The following is a 19,642-nucleotide window of genomic DNA, read 5'->3' as shown; positions in this document are numbered from 1 at the left end:
AGATCGTCAAAGTCTCCTATAGTTGAGCAAAGCAGTACATTTCAATTCATAAGAACACTTAGATTAGCCAACATGAGGATAGCTCTAGTCAGGTATTGATAGGTAATTGGGTTTTTTTTAAATATTGATGGTGCTATTAAATTGGACTCAGGAATTGGAGTTGCTGGGGGAGTAGTGCATGATGGGAATGATGATTGGATTTTCGGATATAATCAACATTTGGGGCAATGTTTATAATCAACATTTGGGGCAATGTTTAGTGTTTGATATAGAATTATGAGGTATTTTGGATAGTTTGGTGTTCCTTTCGAAACAAGACTATAAAAAGGTAGTTATTCAATATGAAAGTTTGTAAGTGGTCAAAACTATCCAAGAAAATTCATTGGTAGACTCAAATTCAGCTTTGATAAGGCGGATTCAATAAGTTCTGCAACATTAAAGTCATTGGCTCTTAAGGCATGTTCCTAAACAAAAGAATCAAATCGCGGACTCTGTATGGCAAAAATGTCTTTTGATAGGAGGGAAGATTTGCAGGTGTTTGAGAGTTAGTTTAGAAGATACTAAAAGTCTTAGTTTCCGATAGATTAGAAGGAAATTGTGGCCAAATTAATTTAGTTTAATTCCTTTTGTTGTTTTCATAAATAAAAAAAAAAAGAGAAAAAGAAAAGTTCTAATTTGGTATTATTATATTGAATTTAATTACCTAAATTGGCTATTTAATTACAATTTTAAACAAAGCTGGCTGTCCCGCAAGGCGGGGCAGTTGTGGAAGTCGACCCGCGTTGCCGGCTGAATGCTGATATGGAACGTGGGCGCAAGGGTTACATTACAGCCAAATGCCGTGAATCAGTTATCTAAAAATGGCCTTAAAATAACAAAGAGAAACGAAATTCAGTTCTTGATTCTTGCATTTTTATCTTTCTGTCTCCCCGAAACAATAAAGACAAACAAAACAAACCATCTTCCCTTATGCATGCAAAAAGCACCAGACATCATACCTGGTACCCACAACAACGACTCCATACCTCCTTAGCCTTGGGTTTCAAAATCCTCTCTCCATCCCCACACCCCTTTTTACCCAAACAACACAGGGAGAGAGGGGTAGGATAGGAGAGAAGACAAGAGAAGACAATACAACTGGTAACCTTCGATGTGTTCATGAAAATTGCACCAACAACCGAGATAGAATTCGATGCGATTATCAATCCCATATCCTTGGAACATAAAAACAATATGGATGTTTTTGGTATTTTGTTCATGTTTTTTCCCTTCTTTGTCATTCGAAGGCCACCTTATATGTGGAACTAACAACCAAACGTCGGACAACTTTGGTCACAAAGTTAATGAAGCCATGGAATCATTGTGGGAACTTGTGTCTTCTAAAAGTTGGGGAACCGTGTTTAAGAAAGATCCAAAGTACAATATTTTTGGATTTGCCCAATGCTACCAAGATGTGAATGCTGACGATTGCGAACTCTGTTTCAAAATATCCCAAGGAAAACTCCAACAATGCATTCCTGCCAGATCTGGCCGGGTCTATCTCGACCAATGCTTCCATCGTTTCGATCACTATGACTTTTACAACGAAGGGGTTGATCCAAAGTATGATCACGTCACCTGTGGCTCCCCTACAGGTGATTCCAATGACACTTACATGTCTCAGGATTTTCAAAGTAAGTTGGATCATGTGATTTTGAACGTCGAGGAGGCTGCGTTGCGGAAAAATGGATTTGGGACAACCGAAGTGAAAGGTGGGGTGGTAACCGTTTACGCCTTGGCTCAGTGTTGGAAAACCATCGATAAACAAGCTTGCGATAAGTGCCTCACTGATGCAGGGATGCGGCTGAGGGAGTGTGGCCCAGCAGCCGAAGGCCGGGCTTTGTTTACTGGGTGTTATATGAGGTATTCAACCAATAGATTCTTTGATCATGGTTCGGGCACGGTGGAAAAAAAGGGTAAATTTTGCTGCCCACATTGATTTTCTTCTTTATCTATGTTGTCTGTCATGTTGGATAGTGATTCTTGTCATTTGTATGTGTAGGGTTTACAGATTGGGTCACCCTAGGAGTGGCTTTATCTGGAGCTACATTCCTTTTGCTTGCTGTCGTTGGTGCTTTTGTAAGCTACAAGAAATTATCCAGAACAAAAGAAGGTATATATATACATATATCATATAAAGCAAAATGATTGAAATTTGAACCTTTTTTACCTGTTTAACTATTTTCTGTTGATTTCTCGTAGAGGTGACTGGTCTAGATGCCCTTCCGGCCACCGGACTCAAGACTAGTTTAAACTTCAAGTATGAAATGCTTGAAAAGGCAACCAATAATTTCAATGAATCAATGAAATTAGGCCAAGGAGGAGCAGGCTCGGTGTTCAAAGGAGTCCTACCTAACGCAGAAGCTGTTGCAGTTAAGAGATTGTTCTTCAATACTCGGCAGTGGGTGGACCAGTTCTTTAATGAAGTAAATTTAATCAGTGGAATTCAACACAAGAACCTTGTAAGGCTTTTAGGATGCAGCATTGAAGGTCCGGAGAGTCTTCTTGTTTATGAATATGTGCCTAATAGGAGCCTCGATCAAATCCTTTTCTGTAAGTGCATGCTTTCTAAACTTAAATTTCCTTATTATCATTTGATACATTTCTCCATTTTCCACTCTTATTATGATTATTTGATGCAGCTAAGGACAAAAGATATATTCTAAGCTGGTCCCAGAGGTTCAACATCATATGTGGAACAGCTGAAGGGCTGGCATATCTTCATGGAGGTTCTGGCGTGAAAATCCTTCACAGAGACATCAAAGGCAGCAACATTCTCCTCGATGAGCATCTCTCTCCCAAGATTGCTGATTTCGGACTTGCTCGTTGCGTTGCTTCGGATAAATCCCATGTCAGTACTGCAATTGCAGGGACACTGTAAGATATTTAGTTTTGGTGCAAAAAGAAAAATAAATGCAAAATCACTGAGACTTGCTTTCTAATCAAAACAAACATATAACAATATGATATGATATGATACAACTATGAACTTTTAATCTGTGTTGCAGAGGATACATGGCTCCAGAATACCTTGTCCGGGGACAACTAACAGAGAAAGCAGACGTTTATGGTTTCGGGGTGCTAGTTCTTGAGATTGCAACTGGTCGGAAAAACAGTGTTTTCTCGGAGGGTTCAAGTTCGATTTTGTACTCGGTGAGATATCCATTATTCTTACAAGCAGATATCTTTAATGTTAATGTTTAAACTATAGAACATGGATAGAGGGGCTCTTAATACTGTGCTTTTCAATCAGGTTTGGAAGCAATACAAGGCAGACCACATTACACAATCAATTGACCCTGGGTTAGAAGGCAAGTTTGAGGAAAGGGAGGCATCTACTGCGCTACTAGTTGGGCTTTTGTGCACTCAACCTTCAGTTGCAATAAGACCATCCATGCATGACGTTCTTCACATGCTAACCAATGCAAATTCTGAAATTCCTTGTCCAAAACAACCTCCGTTCTTAACTGCCAGTGTGTTAAGTCCGGCACACACCCCCGACGATTCTTTTGCAATGGATTCTTCAGCTTTAGATCAGCCTAAAACAGGTTCTGAGTCATCCACTCAGAAGGCCATTGGGCATTAAATTAAAGCTACAATGGAGTCAACATAGCCTTCACTCATTTTCTCCTTGGGCTTTGGGGAACCAAAAAATTGTAAATCTCAGAGATGCAGGTCAAGAGATCTGAGAATTTTCCTCCCCCAACTGCAATGAAACCTTTGTTTTTCCCACTTGGAGGCCAGGCGGGGGAGCAAGAATATTTGCATGGCTTCTTTTTAGGGATCCCGGTAGGTCGGATATGTGTCCCTTTTTTTTTTTGTCATACTTGAATTCAAATTCTGCTTTAATTTTTAAATTCTTTTATTATTTACATTAAATTTAAATATTATAATCTGAATTTGAATTTAAAAAATATAAAAAACTATAATCCTTCATATAACTTACTACAACATATAATTCAACCACAATTCCGTAAACAACTAAGTTTCCATTACTATCGAGCATTAAGAAGAACTAAATTTTGTAACACTTGTTCATTAATCTCCTATTAGTCGCACCTTACTATCCTCCATAACCATTCTCTACATTTCTCTCTTCACTATATATACACACAAAATTTTTTGTCACCGTCTTATAACATAAGATTAGCAATATAAGTTTGAATAAAGAATGCTTGTTTAACTAACATTTCTTATACCTCGCTTCCTTATCACTTTAACTAGTAGAAATTTAGGGTTTTTTACTATAATAATATTAAAAGAAAAAAGGAAAATAGGCTACCTTCGAGATAATTTATCAAAATAGTATACTTCAAGTGATGGAGGGTGGTGCATAGGCGGCACCACCTTGAATTTTCTGATAAACACAGTGAAAAAAATATAAAATAATAGGTCAAAAAAAGTGAAAAATAAAATAAAATAATGGGTCGAGAGCATCTTATAGGCGGCATCAGTTGTGGGATAGCCATAGGCGGCACCCATGGTGGGCCTGTTAGAGGTGGCACCAGTGGTGCCTTTCTGACAAGCATCACCCCTCCAATATATCTCCACCCTGCTCCCCCCATTCTGCTCTTACCAAATTGGAAAAAAAAATAAAGAAGAAGAGAGGGAGAATAAAAGAGAAGAAAGAAAGAAAGGAGGAAAGAAAAGAAAAGGTAATTTTTTTTATGGTTATTTTTTAAATAGAATAGATTATGATAAGAAAAAAATATTTTGTTAGTATTATATAGTTTGTTTAGTATTATTTTTATGTTTTGTTTTAAAAGTTATTTTGTTTATTGTGATATATTAGTAAGTTTTGTGTTTAGATTAATTATGTGTTTATTATGAATGTTATGTTTTAAATTTTTTAAATATATTTGAAAGTTTTTATGTTAGTAAAACTATTATAAAGTAATTGTTAATTAGTGATAGCAACTGAAAATATTTTTGTTATACATATTGTTAGAAATGACAACATATTTGGTATTGCCTGATGAAATAATAACTTTAGCACAAAGGGAGAAAGTTGATAAGATGATGAGAGAAGTGTAAGATTACAGAATGAAACCAGAAGAAGATATTGTTCAACACCTTATTACCGTAAATCGAAAGATGCAGAAAGTATTGTGAAAGGTCATGAAATGATTAGAAACAATAAAGTGCAATACTTAACTCTTAGAGGGACATTAATAGAACGGGAGCATCAAATCATTTTAGACGAACTTTGGAAGACATCGGTACCACGAACCTATTGGAATCTAGTTATAAACTTCGCGAAGTTTATAATCTCTTATGGAGCAAGGAAAATAGCGAGACAAAGTATAGGTTCACGAAAGTTAACTGGGAAGCAAAATTTGTTTGACAAACTATGGATCGATAAATTAGTTGTTAGGAAATTACCGAGAGAACTTGTATATTCAATACTCGTTATAAAAATTGAAGAGGCAAAAGATCCCGAGGAATTTCCAAATTGGATTGTATAAGATGAATATGAAGAGAATCAAGAATTTCCAAATCGGATTGTAGAGAATTTCCCAAATGAAGATACGGGATCGGAGATGGAAGAAAATGTAGAACTGAATTTAAGTGGTTAAATGTAAAGATAAATGTTGTTCATGTACAAAATGAGAATTAAAAAAGTATGGGCTTATGAATGAAAAAAATTGTATATTGATTAATTAATTTTGTATTTAAGTAATTTATTTGTCGTTCGAAATTGTTTTGAGAAATTTTGTTTATTTTTTAATAGATTGAGTATTGAAGATGGATAATCAGTTTTTCGTATGCTTTTATTTTGATGGAATCATCTTGACAACAACCGTTGGATGCATATTTGAATGTCGGCAACAAATAGCAATGAGATTTAATAGATATTTCTCATTGGATGATATGAAGGGAACGATTAATGCAAAAATTGTTAGACGTTGTAGGAGAAGGATTTCGAAACTTTTCTACAAGTTTCCAGTTTCGACAGATCCCATCAAATTCACCGAAATGGAACTTGTAGACGACGAAGACATGGAGACAATGATAGCTCTTTACTGTGGGAATAAGAGTGACAAAAATGCACCGATTCACTTATTTGCTGAGTTAGCCAGTATGGAGCAAAATGAAGATTTCACTGCATATGGTGAAGAACATGGAGCTCAAAAACCGTGCGTGGTGGCTCCAATATCGTACGTTGATAGTGAATCAACTATACGTGGGATCAATATCGATCTTAATGTTATATCCGATACTGATGTGGTTGGTGATGATGGATACGATAGTAGTGATCCTTGTGATCAAGAGGTCAATAGTGATAGTGATCCCGATGTGGAGTATGTCCCCGATGATATTGACGATGAAGATGTGAATGACGATGGAAACATTAACCCATCTTCAGTGGGGAACCAGATGCGACGTATTGTGATACAATAATCCTGGGCCACACATGTCGCTCATAGACCTCGACGCGACGCATGTAGTTGAGTTTTCGAAGTACCCTGAAATACTTTCTGCTCACCGACTGGCCGTAAATTTTGAGCATGAGGAGTTGTTGGTAGACTAGAGATTCGAAAGCAAAGAAGAGTGCGTATTTGCTATTAAGCGTATACCATGAATACATCAGTGGATTACAAAGTTGCAGTGTCTAAACTGACATTATATATTAGAGAATGTTAGAAGTCGGCGGAAGGCTTCAATTGGCGGGTACGAGCTGCATTTATTCAAAAATCGCAGATATGAGAGATACGCAAATTTGTTAGGCTTCACACATGCACATCAACACGTATGACAGAAGACCATGAAAAACTTGATTCCAAAACTATTTGTACGTTTATCATGCCAATGGTGAAATATATGCCGACCATTAAAGTTTCGGTATTGATTACCGAAATGCAAGCACGATTTCAGTATCGAGTATCATATCGAAAAGGGTGGATAGCTAAACAGATGGCAATAGAGCAATTGTATTGGGATTTCGATGTGTCGTATAACGAGCTACAAGGATGGATAGCCGCTATGTGAGAGTATGTACTGAGGATTGTAATTGAGTTACAAACACGACCTTATTACGGCCCGGATGACCAATTACAGCCAGGAAAAAGAATTTTCCATCGGATGTTCTGGACGTTTGATCTATGTGTGCACGGATTTCCCCATTGCAAGCCGTTTGTACAAGTCGATGGGACCTGGCTATATGGAAAATATACACAGATCTTACTTTTTGCGGTTGCTCAAGACGACAACAGGAATGTGCTCCTGATAGCATTTGCCATCATAGATAAGGAGAACATGGAATTGTATGAATTCTTCCTTACCAACTTGCGGAGGTATGTTATTAGCAACGATAATACTTGCATCATCTCCGATACAGAGAAAGGATTAATTGCCGCTATTAGGCGTTCCAGCGTACCATGGAGATCTGTTTACTGTATCTGGCACATCGCGGCTAACTTCCATCGAGATTATAAGAATGTAGGCTGGAAGAGAAAAGTTGTAAAAATGAGTAAATGATTACCTTCTCTTTTCAAAATATGTTTTAATGTTTTAGGGAAATACTGTAACTTATCTTTCCTTAATACATATACAGCGCACGAGCTAAAGCCACATATTTTTCGCCAAAGAATGACTCGACTTGAGAGTGACATGGAGGGTCAAACGAATACATCTTTCCAACAGTGGTTAGGACTATGGAGCCTTGGCAATGGGTTCAAAGTTTTGAGGAAGGCTTTTGTTATGGTCAAATGACCACAAACTTAGTGGATGGGGTCAACGCTGTGTTGTTAAAAATACGACATCTTCCGATTTCATTTGTCTTTTCTGCTACATTCTACAGGTTGACTACCTTGATGCCAAGAATGGGTCAGCAACAAGTTAACCAGATGGAGGCGGGACATGTGTTTGTCGAAGATGTCAGGGATGTAATGGCTGTAAACCGTCGAATGGCGAGGTTGATGAATGTAGAAATATATTCACGACACCATGAAACATTTCGTGTTACGGATACCATCGGTCGTCAACCCGGTATACCACCTAGGTCCTATGGAGTTGATCTCCAAAAAAAATAGTGTGATTGCAAGAGGTTCCGAACACTTCATTATCTATGTGCGCATGTCGTGGCAGCATATGCTAAGGTGAACCTTAATGTTAAACAATTTGTCGATGATGTGTACACACTCGAGCGCAAGTTACATGTCTGGGAAAATGATTTCCCTGTTCTGCCTAACCTGTCAACATGGGAGGTACCTTCGACGACTTTCGAGCTTGTCCCAGACAGAGGGCTACGCAGGAATCCGAAAGGTCGTCCGCAATCATCCAAAATCTGTAATGAGATGGACATTAAGGAGAAATCTGACGGTAAGCGTTGTGGATTATGCAGGTTAGCTAGTCATAATCGGAGTAAATACACGCAGCGAAATTGTCATGTTAAACAATCGTCATGATCGGGTAGGAATTGAACGTATGTTGTAATGTATTTAATTTATATAAAAAAATTATATTGCAAAGTTTGTTCCAATTAGATTAATGTTGTAATGTATTTAATTTATATTACAAGACTAAGTTTGTTAAGTTTTAGTGTTTTAATGTTCAAATTAATATAATTTATGTTATGGTCAAATTTTGTTACAATTTTTAAAGTTCCAATTAATCTAATTAAATGTATACAAAAAAATACAAACTTTTTAATATCAAAACCCAAGAAACCCCTAAAATTGATGGTTCGATGGTATGGTCCTAGGGGTATACCTATGCGGAGGTCGACGTTCACGTTGTGGGTGATCGCGACGACCAACATCCTCTTCAGTCGCAGGTGAGGGTGTCTAATACGTGGAAGAAAAATCATATAGCTCGAATGGCATTGATAAACTTGAGCCGAGAGGAGTGCCATGCTGCAGTGGATACAACCCAGGAGGAGTGGAGTACTGCGGTGGATATGGGTCGAAGGTAGTGCTGTACTGCAGTGGGTACAGGCCGAGAGAAGTGCTGTGCTGCAATGGATACGACCTAAAGATATCAAACCCGTAATGGTATCCGCCCCCTGACGAGCCTGGAAAATAATCATTGCGCGGCAAATCTGGATGATAAGAAGTATCAGCCGAATATAAATGCGATCGCTCAAACTCGGCCTCCGACTGTGGCTCGAGCTCCACCTCTTGCTCAGGCTCGAGATCTGGCTGTGGATAGGGCTCTATATCAGCTACTGGTTCTATGCCCCAGGTCGCTGTACGTGCGGGTAGACTACAGTCGACTGGCCACCAAGTAAATATGGCTTTCCCATACTAGAGTACCATTGTATGTACTCTAACGATGGTTTCAAATCGGAAGATATATCCATCTGAGGTATTCGACCCATCCGATTATCCCACACCGCAATATATCTCCGGTGCACAACCCCCCAATACATTCCATGTTTTCCTTTCTTGTTGATGCCGTGAACCTTCCCTACCTCCATTGGCGGATCTAGGATATACTGGATACAACCAAAATGTTGTAGTACTCGATCCCCATGGTAACACTCAACTACATTGAAACTGATAATTGGTGCGTTACACCACAATTGAGAATGAATGTAGGCAGATGAGGGTATAATAACCGCAATTTCTGGTCTACGATATTGCATCCAAATAAACTGCACGATTAATACCATGGTTAAAATTTGACACGGTTTGAGTAAAATATATAAAGTAATTACATGTCACGAATATTGGAATAGCTTACCCCTTCGTCGGCATGTTGTTCAATCATCAAACGATATATCGGGATAGTGTATGACCTCCCGATACCCGGATAAATACTCTATCTACGGAAATAAATTTCAAATAAATATAGTATCGTTAGAATAGCATCATTATAAAGAAACTATCAATTAATAACAAGTTAAAATTTATCACCTGTTAACTAGTGGATCTACGTATGGTTGGTGACTAACCGATGCCAAGAATGGCATCCGATAAATAGCCCATGAATGCATCAATATAAGGCATCCGCCTATGTCTACGGCATGAGGCTTTGTCGTCCGACAAAGCTCATGATACAATATAGCCAGAACTGCGAAGCCCCAACTATACGAGCGAACATTATGCAAATCAACTAATGAGGTAAATATTGGAGATGAACCCTGTTGTTGTTTGCATCGGGCATCAATACACCCCCTATATTATACATAATGTACGCTCGAGCTGCGCACATCAACTCTTCTTTAGTGGCATTAACTGATAAATGCTCAAAATTGGCTTTCAGCCATGTAAATTTCAAACCCGAAAAATTAGACTCATCATCGCCGAACGAGGCTCCTAGTAGGCTATAACAAAGTGCAGCCGGCTCAGCTATCGCACTTACACCCGTTACGGCACTCTTGTCGATTGGGAGCCCAAGTTGCAGTGCAACATCCTCCAGAGTGACAGTGCACTCCCCACGCGGCAAATGAAAAGTATGGGTCTTCGGGCGCCAATGCTCAACCAATGCGGATATTAAATCGTACCGCAAATCAAACGTCCGAATCAATGCTGTTGACCCGAATCCAGCTAGCTCCAAATAGGGCATCAGTCGTGCATCCGGGGAATATCCTAAACCATTCACCCGGCCCCTTAATACGCGGTACGAGCCCTGACAATGTTAAATTGCAAAAAATAGTTATAATAACATAATTTATTTCCGTAAATTACGTAGATCTTTTTTTAATGGAATCTGTGAGTAACAAATAAAAATATATTACCATATTATTAACTATGTTAGCTACGTGAGGATCTTTCTTAATCAATGAAGCCATTGCGATGCCTACAAATTCAAAATAAATTCCGGTTATTAATTTCAATGTTTGATGGATTTTAAATATTTATCAAAATAACTAAATTTTATATATTACTTTTAATTACAAAAAAAAATACCAAACAGTTTTTTTGACAGCATATTTTTTGCCATACTACATTAAAAAATAAATATATCCAATTCAAATACAAATATTTTTAATATTATTTTAAAATGATAATAAGTAAAATATTTTGGTTTAAATTATAATATATATAAATACCGGGCATGTAATTTAATATATTTTGGTATTTATTTTATTTTCAGATTTTATTTTTTAAATATACTATTTTCGTATTTTATTTTTTTATATTATTTTAGTACATAATGGTTCGAATGCATTAATTTAGTTTTTTTATATTAATTTAGTAAAAAACTCTGATTTTGGCCATTTTTTTATTATTTATTTTATTTTTGAATTTTATTTTTTTAAAATATACTATTTTCGTATTTTATTTTTATATTATTTTAGTACATAATGTTTCAAATATATTATTTTAGTGTTTTTTTATATTAATTTAGTAAAAAACTCTGATTTTGGCCGTTTATTTTTATTATTTATTTTATTTTCAGATTTTATTTTTTAAAATATACTATTTTCGTATTTTATTTTTTTACATTATTTTAATACATAATGGTTCGAATGTATTATATTAGTGTTTTTTATATTAATTTAGTAAAAAACTCTGATTTTGGCCGTTTATTTTTATTATTTATTTTATTTTTGAATTTTATTTTTTAAAATATACTATTTTCGTATTTTATTTTTATATTATTTTAGTACATAATGTTTCAAATGTATTATTTTAGTGTTTTTTATATTAATTTAGTAAAAAACTCTGATTTTGGCCGTTTATTTTATTATTTATTTTATTTTCGGATTTTATTTTTTAAAATATACTATTTCGTATTTTATTTTTTTACATTATTTTAGTACATAATGGTTCGAATGTATTATATTAGTGTTTTTTTATATTAATTTAGTAAAAAACTCTGATTTTGGCCGTTTATTTTTATTATTTATTTTATTTTGAATTTTATTTTTAAAATATACTATTTTCGTATTTTATTTTTATATTATTTTAGTACATAATGTTTCAAATGTATTATTTTAGTGTTTTTTATATTAATTTAGTAAAAAACTCTGATTTTGGCCGTTTATTTTTATTATTTATTTTATTTTCGAATTTTATTTTTTAAAATATACTATTTTCGTATTTATTTTTATATTATTTTAGTACATAATGTTTCAAATGTATTATTTTAGTGTTTTTTATATTAATTTAGTAAAAAACTCTGATTTTGGCCGTTTATTTTTATTATTTATTTTATTTTCGAATTTTATTTTTTAAAATATACTATTTTGCTATTTTATTTTTATATTATTTTAGTACATAATGTTTCAAATGTATTACTTTAGTGTTTTTTAATATTAATTTAGTAAAAAACTCTGGTTTTGGCCATTTGTTTTTATTTTTTTATTTTCGTATTTTATTTTTATATTATTTTAGAAAAAACCCGCCAGCACCATTTTCCCCAAAAAAAGTTATTATTTTCTTGTTTTATTTCTTTTCGTATTTTATTTTTTCATTAAGATATTCTTTTAATATTTTTTATATTATTTTTGTAAAAAAACCTCATCACATAAAAAAAAAGATATAATCAAAATATTACATACCAAATAAATTTCATAAAAAAAAATATCTAATTAACCTAAAACACACTTAACAAATAAATTACATAAAATAATAATAAAACATTTTTTGTACATAACATACATAGGCTTTCTTACTTCAATAAAAATTAAAAATAAATTATGAATATATATAAAAAAATAAAATAAATAAAAACATACATTAATATCTCTTTTTAACGAAATTATACCTTGCAAAAAAATAAATTTAAAAATTAAATCAAAATCAATCAACAATAATAATAATAACAACTAAAATAAATAATTTATTTCCTTAAATCAACAACTAAAAATTATTTCCTTAAATAAATCAATTACTCAATTTATAAAAAAAAATTACCTTTTTTTACTTCTTTTTCCCTCCCTCCCTCTTCTTCTTCTTCTCTTTTTCTTTTTCTTTTTTCTTCTCTCACCAATGTCGCCTCCTTCTTCTTCTTCTTCTCTTCTCCTTTCCCCTTTCTTCTCCTTCACTCACGCACCAGCAGAAACAAATTGAGGACCATTATAAGGTCTCCAAACACATAAAAAAAAACATTGTAGCATTGAAGCATCCCATCGGTGCAGGGTGCTGCCTCTGGCAGCCCAACCATTGGTGCTGCCTATGGCAGTCCCATAACCAGTGCCGCCTATGAGATGCCCTCGACTCATTATTTTATTATTTTTTTCAACTGTTTTCGACCTAGTATTTTATATTTTTTTCACTGTGTTTGTCAGAAAATTCAGGGAGGTGCCGCCTATGCACCGGCACCACCCTCCATCACTTGAAGTATACCATTTTGGTAAATTATCTTGAAGGCAGCCTATTTTCATTTTTTTAATATTATTATAGTTAAAAACCCTAGAAACTTAGCTTCCCTTCACCAATTTCACCCTCTTTTCATTGCAAACAATATTAGGTGATTTGGATTGTGCTTTATTTTCTTTAAGTATGCTTTGATGCGGAGAAAAGTGAGAGAAAAAAAATGGAATGGATGAGCATTTTCCATCCTAATGCATAAAAAATAATCTTTTCAAATTGGAATGATTAGAGGAAAGAATATGAGAGAGATCTGAATATTAGTTCAAAATCATGTATTTTCAAATATATATTCTTTTCTTTCATTTTCAACTATACTAAGTAAGGGATGAAATTTTCTTCTCATTTTCCATCACTCCTACTAAGCACACCTATTGAAAGAAAATTTATGTTCTTAATTTTTCTTGTTTTTCTACCCTCAATTTTCCATCCTTCTAATTTTCTTTATACTCTACCAAGAAAAGCCTTAGTGATTAAGGTTAGGTTTGGATGGCGGTGGGGTGCGGTGTGGTGTATTTAGTTTATTTTTTGTCTCACGTTACAGTATTACTATAGTATCTAATATCATCACTACCGCTATTTTTATACTAACCACAGGTAAATGCATCATCCATCCAAATCTAAAATTTAAGGTAGTATTTTGATGAAGTAATGATTAATATGTTAAGGTTTTAGCAAGTTTTCTTCTTCTTTCAAGTTTCCTAAAACATTCAAATTTTTTATTCTTCTCTTTCTTCTCCCTTTTGCCAAAACATGAGAAATGTCTCCCCCCACCGTGTAATAGCACCATCTAATGGTGAGAAATTTAACAATTCTTTCACTTGCCACCTAGCTATTTATGTGTCACATATTTCTTACAGAAATTGTTATTAGTTTTTAAGGGCTAATATCAAACCTCATCTTCCACTCAAATATGTAGTAAAATAACATTTTTAAGTCTATATTTCTCTTCAATTTTAATATAGTCCTTACCTGAAATTGTAATTTATATTTTTATCACCTTTAATACTTTTTTCTTGATGTCTAATTTAATTCTACTAATATTATTCAAATAATATTTATTTATTCTCTCGAGAAATTTACTGCTTATATTCTCGAAATAGTATCGTTAACTACTCTGAAATTCTCGGAACATAACAAAAGTAAAATCAATTAATAAAAATTGTATGCTTTTTTACTGTTAGAGTTCTTCACATGTAAAGAAATTTGTGTATTGCTTCATGTTAGGTTGTCGAGACCTACAAAAAATAAAACGTACTTGAAAAAGAGTAATTAGTAAAAGTAACAAGTAGGGTCGTATACATAGAGATAAATAATAACTTTATTTCTTGAAGTAAAAAATAATAAAAGTAAATTGGAAGGGGCAATTTATGAAATCGAAAACTAAAATTAAACTAAAGCTAAATTTAAATTGAAAACTTGAAGAAAGCAATAATTAAAAGTTTTAGAAAAATCGATGGGAAAAAGCTCTAATCAAAGGTAAATCCCCGTTTGATTTATGAATTCGATCATTGATGCAAAAATGACTTTTACACCTTTAATAAATTTGTTCTAGTCGCTGACTCAATGTTGGGCAACCAATTTCTTCTTACCTGTTTAGTAGTCAATAGGCAGTTCATTTGAAATTACTTCTCTAACCGATAAATAACACTATAACTCAGCACTCAAAATTTAACTTATCGATAGCATTAAAAATAAGAAAGACTTAAATCTAACCAACAAACTCACCTTAGTAAAGTTCATTTAAGTTGGATAACACACCCCCACCACATAAGTGTAAACTACGATATAAACGAGTTATGCAGTTCGTTACTAATATACGACTTTAATTATTTTAATTGACAAGATAATCATTCTAAGCTATCAAAACCAGCTAAATATTAACAATTTTGAGCAATAAAATAAAACAATCTTTTTATACAAACAAAATGAAACAATTAATTACCTTACTTTGTAACAACATAATAATTCTTGCTTCATCTTTAATCTTAAATGCTTGTATTATAGTTATAAATGGATAATCTTCCTTTATTCATCTTTACAAATTTTAATTGAAATTAAAAAAAAATTGTTACAAAAAAATAAATAAGAAAATTAAAAAATATATATATATATAATGAATTTAAATTTGAATTGCGTAAAATATTTTTATTAAGATTTTAATATATCTCCAAAATACAACAAAATCATCAATACTTCAAATATAATTATAAAAATGACTAATAAAAAAGTGTTTTATATACCTACCAAATAAATGATTTTTTCACAAGATAATTTTTCATAAGATTATATTGCTTTTGAAGACAATTTTATATAAAATTATACAACACAACTGATAATGAATAATCATATTTTAAATTCTAATTACCTAACTATTTTAGATAATAAAATATTATTACTTATCAATATAATAAACTCCATGAAAAGATATCAAAATTGTTCTCTACTTCCACAACACCCATCACTTATAGATTTTTCTCAATAATAACAAAAACATATAAAATTTAAGACAATACGGGTCCAAATCGACACGTGAAATCATTTATTGTTCTAAAATACTCTCAAAATAGAAACAGATTAAGAAATTAACGAAGAGCCACTCACTTTCCAAGAACTATTGGTGATCGGTGGAGTTTTAGCAAACGACAGGCACCACCATCATCTATATATCACAATTTGTGAAGACAACAAAGATACTTACAAAACATATCTACAAATTAAATAGAGAGAATACATGTGTAATGAATGAGAAGAAGAAAAAAAAGAATTAATGGGAGTAGAAAAAGGCGGGCGATAGCCAGCCCAGAGATTAACACCGCCACTGAGCAAAACAAAATATAAGAAGCAAATAACTTAAAAAAAAAGTTCATCTTTAATCTTAAATGATTGTATTATAGTAATAAATCAATATACTACCTTTATTCATCTTCACAACTTTAAATTGAAATTTAGAAAAAAATAAAAATGTTAGTAAATATGATGGATTAGAGGTGCTTAGAATACTTTTATTAAGATTTTAGTATGTCTCTAAGATAAAAGAGAATCATCAATACTCCAAGCATAATCATGAAAATGACTAATAGAAAAATGTTCTATATACCTACCAAATAGATGTATTTTTCTACGAGATTACTTTTTGTTTTTGAAGATAACTTTTCCTAAAATTATATGAAGTTATACAATAAAACTAATAATAATGGTATTTTAGATTCTAATTGTTTAATTTTTTAGATAATAAAATATTATTACTTTTTATGATTAAAAATTAGTATCACTTTAAACTCCATAAAAAAATATCAAAGTCGTTCCCGGCTTCCACAACAACCTTTATTTGTAGATTTTTCTCAATGGCCTTATGATAACCAAATGATACAACCTGCGTCCTATTCTAATGCTTACAAGTAAAAAACTTCCTAGTCTATCATTTAGCCAAGTCAACGTAAGAGAAATATACGCATGTTAGAGAGAAATACAAGTTTATACTCTTGATTAAGCCTTACGTAGCTCCACTATATAACCTCTTGAAATTATCAGTTTATCGGTCATCTTCCAATTTTCCAAATATCAATTCTCAAGCTTAAAGGTTAACCAAACCAAACCAAACCATTTCCTTTCCTTTCTTTTACCCAAAAATTTTCTTTTCCATGGACACTCAAAACTCTCTCTTCTCACTCTTTTGTTTCTTCCTAGTTTGTTTTTTCTCAGGTAATAAGAAAACAAATTAACCCCATTTTCTGCTTCATTTGCTAGGAGTTTTTAATAATTTCTTTTGATGGTTAAACAATGGAATTGTAGATGAACAAGTTGTTGTTGAAGGTAGGAGGTTGCCTTGGACATCATCACCCTTTGGTTTTAGACCAAAAATGTTGTTTGTGTTCGGAGATTCCTATGCTGATACGGGGAACACTAAGATAGCAGAGACAAGATCTTGGAAATTCCCTTACGGAAATACATTTCCCGGGAAACCTTCTGGTCGTTTCTCCGATGGTTTTGTTTCCACTGATTACATTGGTAAAATATTAATTTCTATCTTTATTACATATTAAGAAAAGCAAATTAAGACTAAATTGGGAATGGTTTTTGGAGAAGCAGCGGGGTACTTGGGAATGAAGACACCGATACCGTACAGATGGAGGGAACAACTGAGTGAGCGAGTGAAGGATGGATTGAACATTGCTTATGGAGGTACAGGTGTGTTCGACACGATGGTTGCGGAGCCAAATATGACCACCCAAATCGATTTCCTACAACAGCTTCTCCACGACTCAGTCTACACTAAAAGGAATTTGAAAACTTCAGTCGCATTTGTCAGTGTTGCAGGCAACGACTACGCCACTTACAATGCCAAAAACGGCTCTGCACAGGTAATAAGACCATATCTGTTTTATTTATAGTTGGTGATGACTAATTAAACTAAATTATTCAGGCTCCTTTTACAACCAAAACAGAAAAAGAAACCAACGTTATTGTAGTTTTGATGGTAGCCATAAATAGTTGGCTGCAGTGTAGGTAACTCGGAATAAATGTGAAATACAGCTACAAGTATTAGAATTTACATTATAAAATATGAATGTATTTTTTATAATTTAAAATTTAAACTATAGTAGAAAAATACATAAATATTCTTAAAATCAACTCCTTTTTCATTTTAACTTTGACTTTTTTTTTTATATTTCAATTATTATTTTTAATTTATTTTACCTTCCAAAATTTATCTATATTTAACAAGCGGAAATAAAAATGATAATTCAAATATCAAAATAAAATAAAAAATTAAATGTCAAAATTAAAAATATATATACTCTTAAACGTTTTCATTTAATTAAAGTAGGATTTAAATTTTAAAGCATGCTCGATAATATAGTGTGTGATATAAAAATGATAAGTTTTATAAAAGTTGCCGTCACCATTTTTCTTGTCTATCAAGTTTGTATTTTTTTTTTGTTGTCTCAATATTATGTGGGAATGTGATTCTGTAAAAAATTATATATTACGTGATTGATTTTAAAGATTTCACTTTTATATTTATTTAGGTTAACCTATACTTTTTCTATATTATTTGTGCATTTGAGATTTAATTTTTTATTTTTATAAACTTATTTTTTAAAATTTTATATTTTAAAATTTAAATTTAATTGTTGAAGTCATTAAAATTTATAGGATTTTCCGGCCTTCATGGAAAGCCTCATGAACCAACTTATGGTGAATTTGAAACGCATCCATGACATGGGAGTGAGGAAAATAGGCATTACCTCACTGCTACCATTGGGTTGCCTCCCTAGAAACACTGCCCCATTCTCCTTTCAACACTGCGACGATACTTACAGCGCCCTCGTTGCCCTTCATAACCAGCTATTGTCTCAAGTTGTCAACACCTTGAACCAACAAACCAATACCTCCAATAACCCCTCATTCTTTATTCTTGATCTTTATAATGCCTTTTGGACAGTTTTCAATCGGAATGAAACTTATGAAGGTAAATATTTTATTTAACTCTTCATTCTTAGCTTTTGTCTTAAAAAGTAGATTAATCAAATATTCAATATATCAAATATCATTAGGTCCTTCTATGAGTAACCGTGAGCTTATGTTAAATATCAATTTAGATTTGATATGAAACATATTTAAAATATATTATCAAATTTTAAATGAGCGTATATGTTATATGAACAATTTGAATCGAAACTAACATTTAACACTCAAAGTGACGAAAAAACTTGATTGATATAATACTGATAATTTAAAGACTTGATTAGAATATGTTACAATTAACCTTCAATTTTTTATTGTAGGAAATGATCCAACATTTGAGAAGCCATTTGAGCCATGTTGTTTTGGAGTAAGTGGAGGATTTAAATGTGGAAATGTGGATGAAAATGGGGAAAACAAGTACACACTTTGCTCAGACCCTATATCCAAATTTTTTTGGGATGGAGTTCACCCTGTTGAAAAGTCAAATTAAAAGGGGTGTTGAAAAGTCAAAAAAATGGGAGGTGCAAGTGGCACTGAAAGAAAAAAATGGTAGGCAAATTGTTTAAAGTTGAATGAGATAATTGCAATTTTGGTCCCTAATTTTTAGGCCATTTGCAAGTTAGTCCCTGAACCTCAAATATAAATAGGCCTAACAATTTCTCATTTACACCATCCCAACCAATCTTTCTCTCTTAGTTTTCTTTCTTCTCCCATTTGAGAATTCTTAAGGAATTCTATTTGTTTGTAATATTTTGAAGATAGTAAAGTTATCATCTGGTGTTAGTGCCCGAGGACGTAGGTATAATTTACCGAACCTCGTTAAAACTCTTGTGTTCTTTCTTGTCCTATTTTTCTTTCAATATTTGAGG

The 19,642-nt window shown here is 32.9% G+C and overlaps 2 protein-coding genes across 2 annotated transcripts; both read left to right on the top strand.

Moving 5' to 3' along the window:
• The first annotated feature begins 739 nt into the window (after nucleotides 1-739).
• On the top strand, nucleotides 740-3,892 carry LOC107933635 (cysteine-rich receptor-like protein kinase 1). The gene is made up of 6 exons (XM_041076895.1): nucleotides 740-1,955; nucleotides 2,042-2,152; nucleotides 2,242-2,592; nucleotides 2,682-2,916; nucleotides 3,048-3,192; nucleotides 3,293-3,892. The coding sequence occupies exons 1-6, from the start codon at nucleotides 1,193-1,195 to the stop codon at nucleotides 3,623-3,625; spliced, it is 1,938 nt and encodes a 645-aa protein (XP_040932829.1). The 5' UTR covers nucleotides 740-1,192; the 3' UTR covers nucleotides 3,626-3,892.
• A 12,786-nt stretch (nucleotides 3,893-16,678) lies between these two features.
• LOC107933636 (GDSL esterase/lipase At5g03610) lies at nucleotides 16,679-19,375 on the top strand. The gene is made up of 5 exons (XM_016865896.2): nucleotides 16,679-17,006; nucleotides 17,097-17,312; nucleotides 17,394-17,665; nucleotides 18,462-18,777; nucleotides 19,094-19,375. The coding sequence occupies exons 1-5, from the start codon at nucleotides 16,946-16,948 to the stop codon at nucleotides 19,261-19,263; spliced, it is 1,035 nt and encodes a 344-aa protein (XP_016721385.2). The 5' UTR covers nucleotides 16,679-16,945; the 3' UTR covers nucleotides 19,264-19,375.
• The last annotated feature ends 267 nt before the right edge of the window (nucleotides 19,376-19,642 follow it).

The sequence above is a fragment of the Gossypium hirsutum genome, chromosome A09, assembly GCF_007990345.1.
Source record: "Gossypium hirsutum isolate 1008001.06 chromosome A09, Gossypium_hirsutum_v2.1, whole genome shotgun sequence".
Lineage (NCBI taxonomy): Eukaryota > Viridiplantae > Streptophyta > Magnoliopsida > Malvales > Malvaceae > Gossypium > Gossypium hirsutum.
Note: the sequence above shows the minus strand (reverse complement) of the source record. Positions and strands in the feature narration are given on the sequence as shown.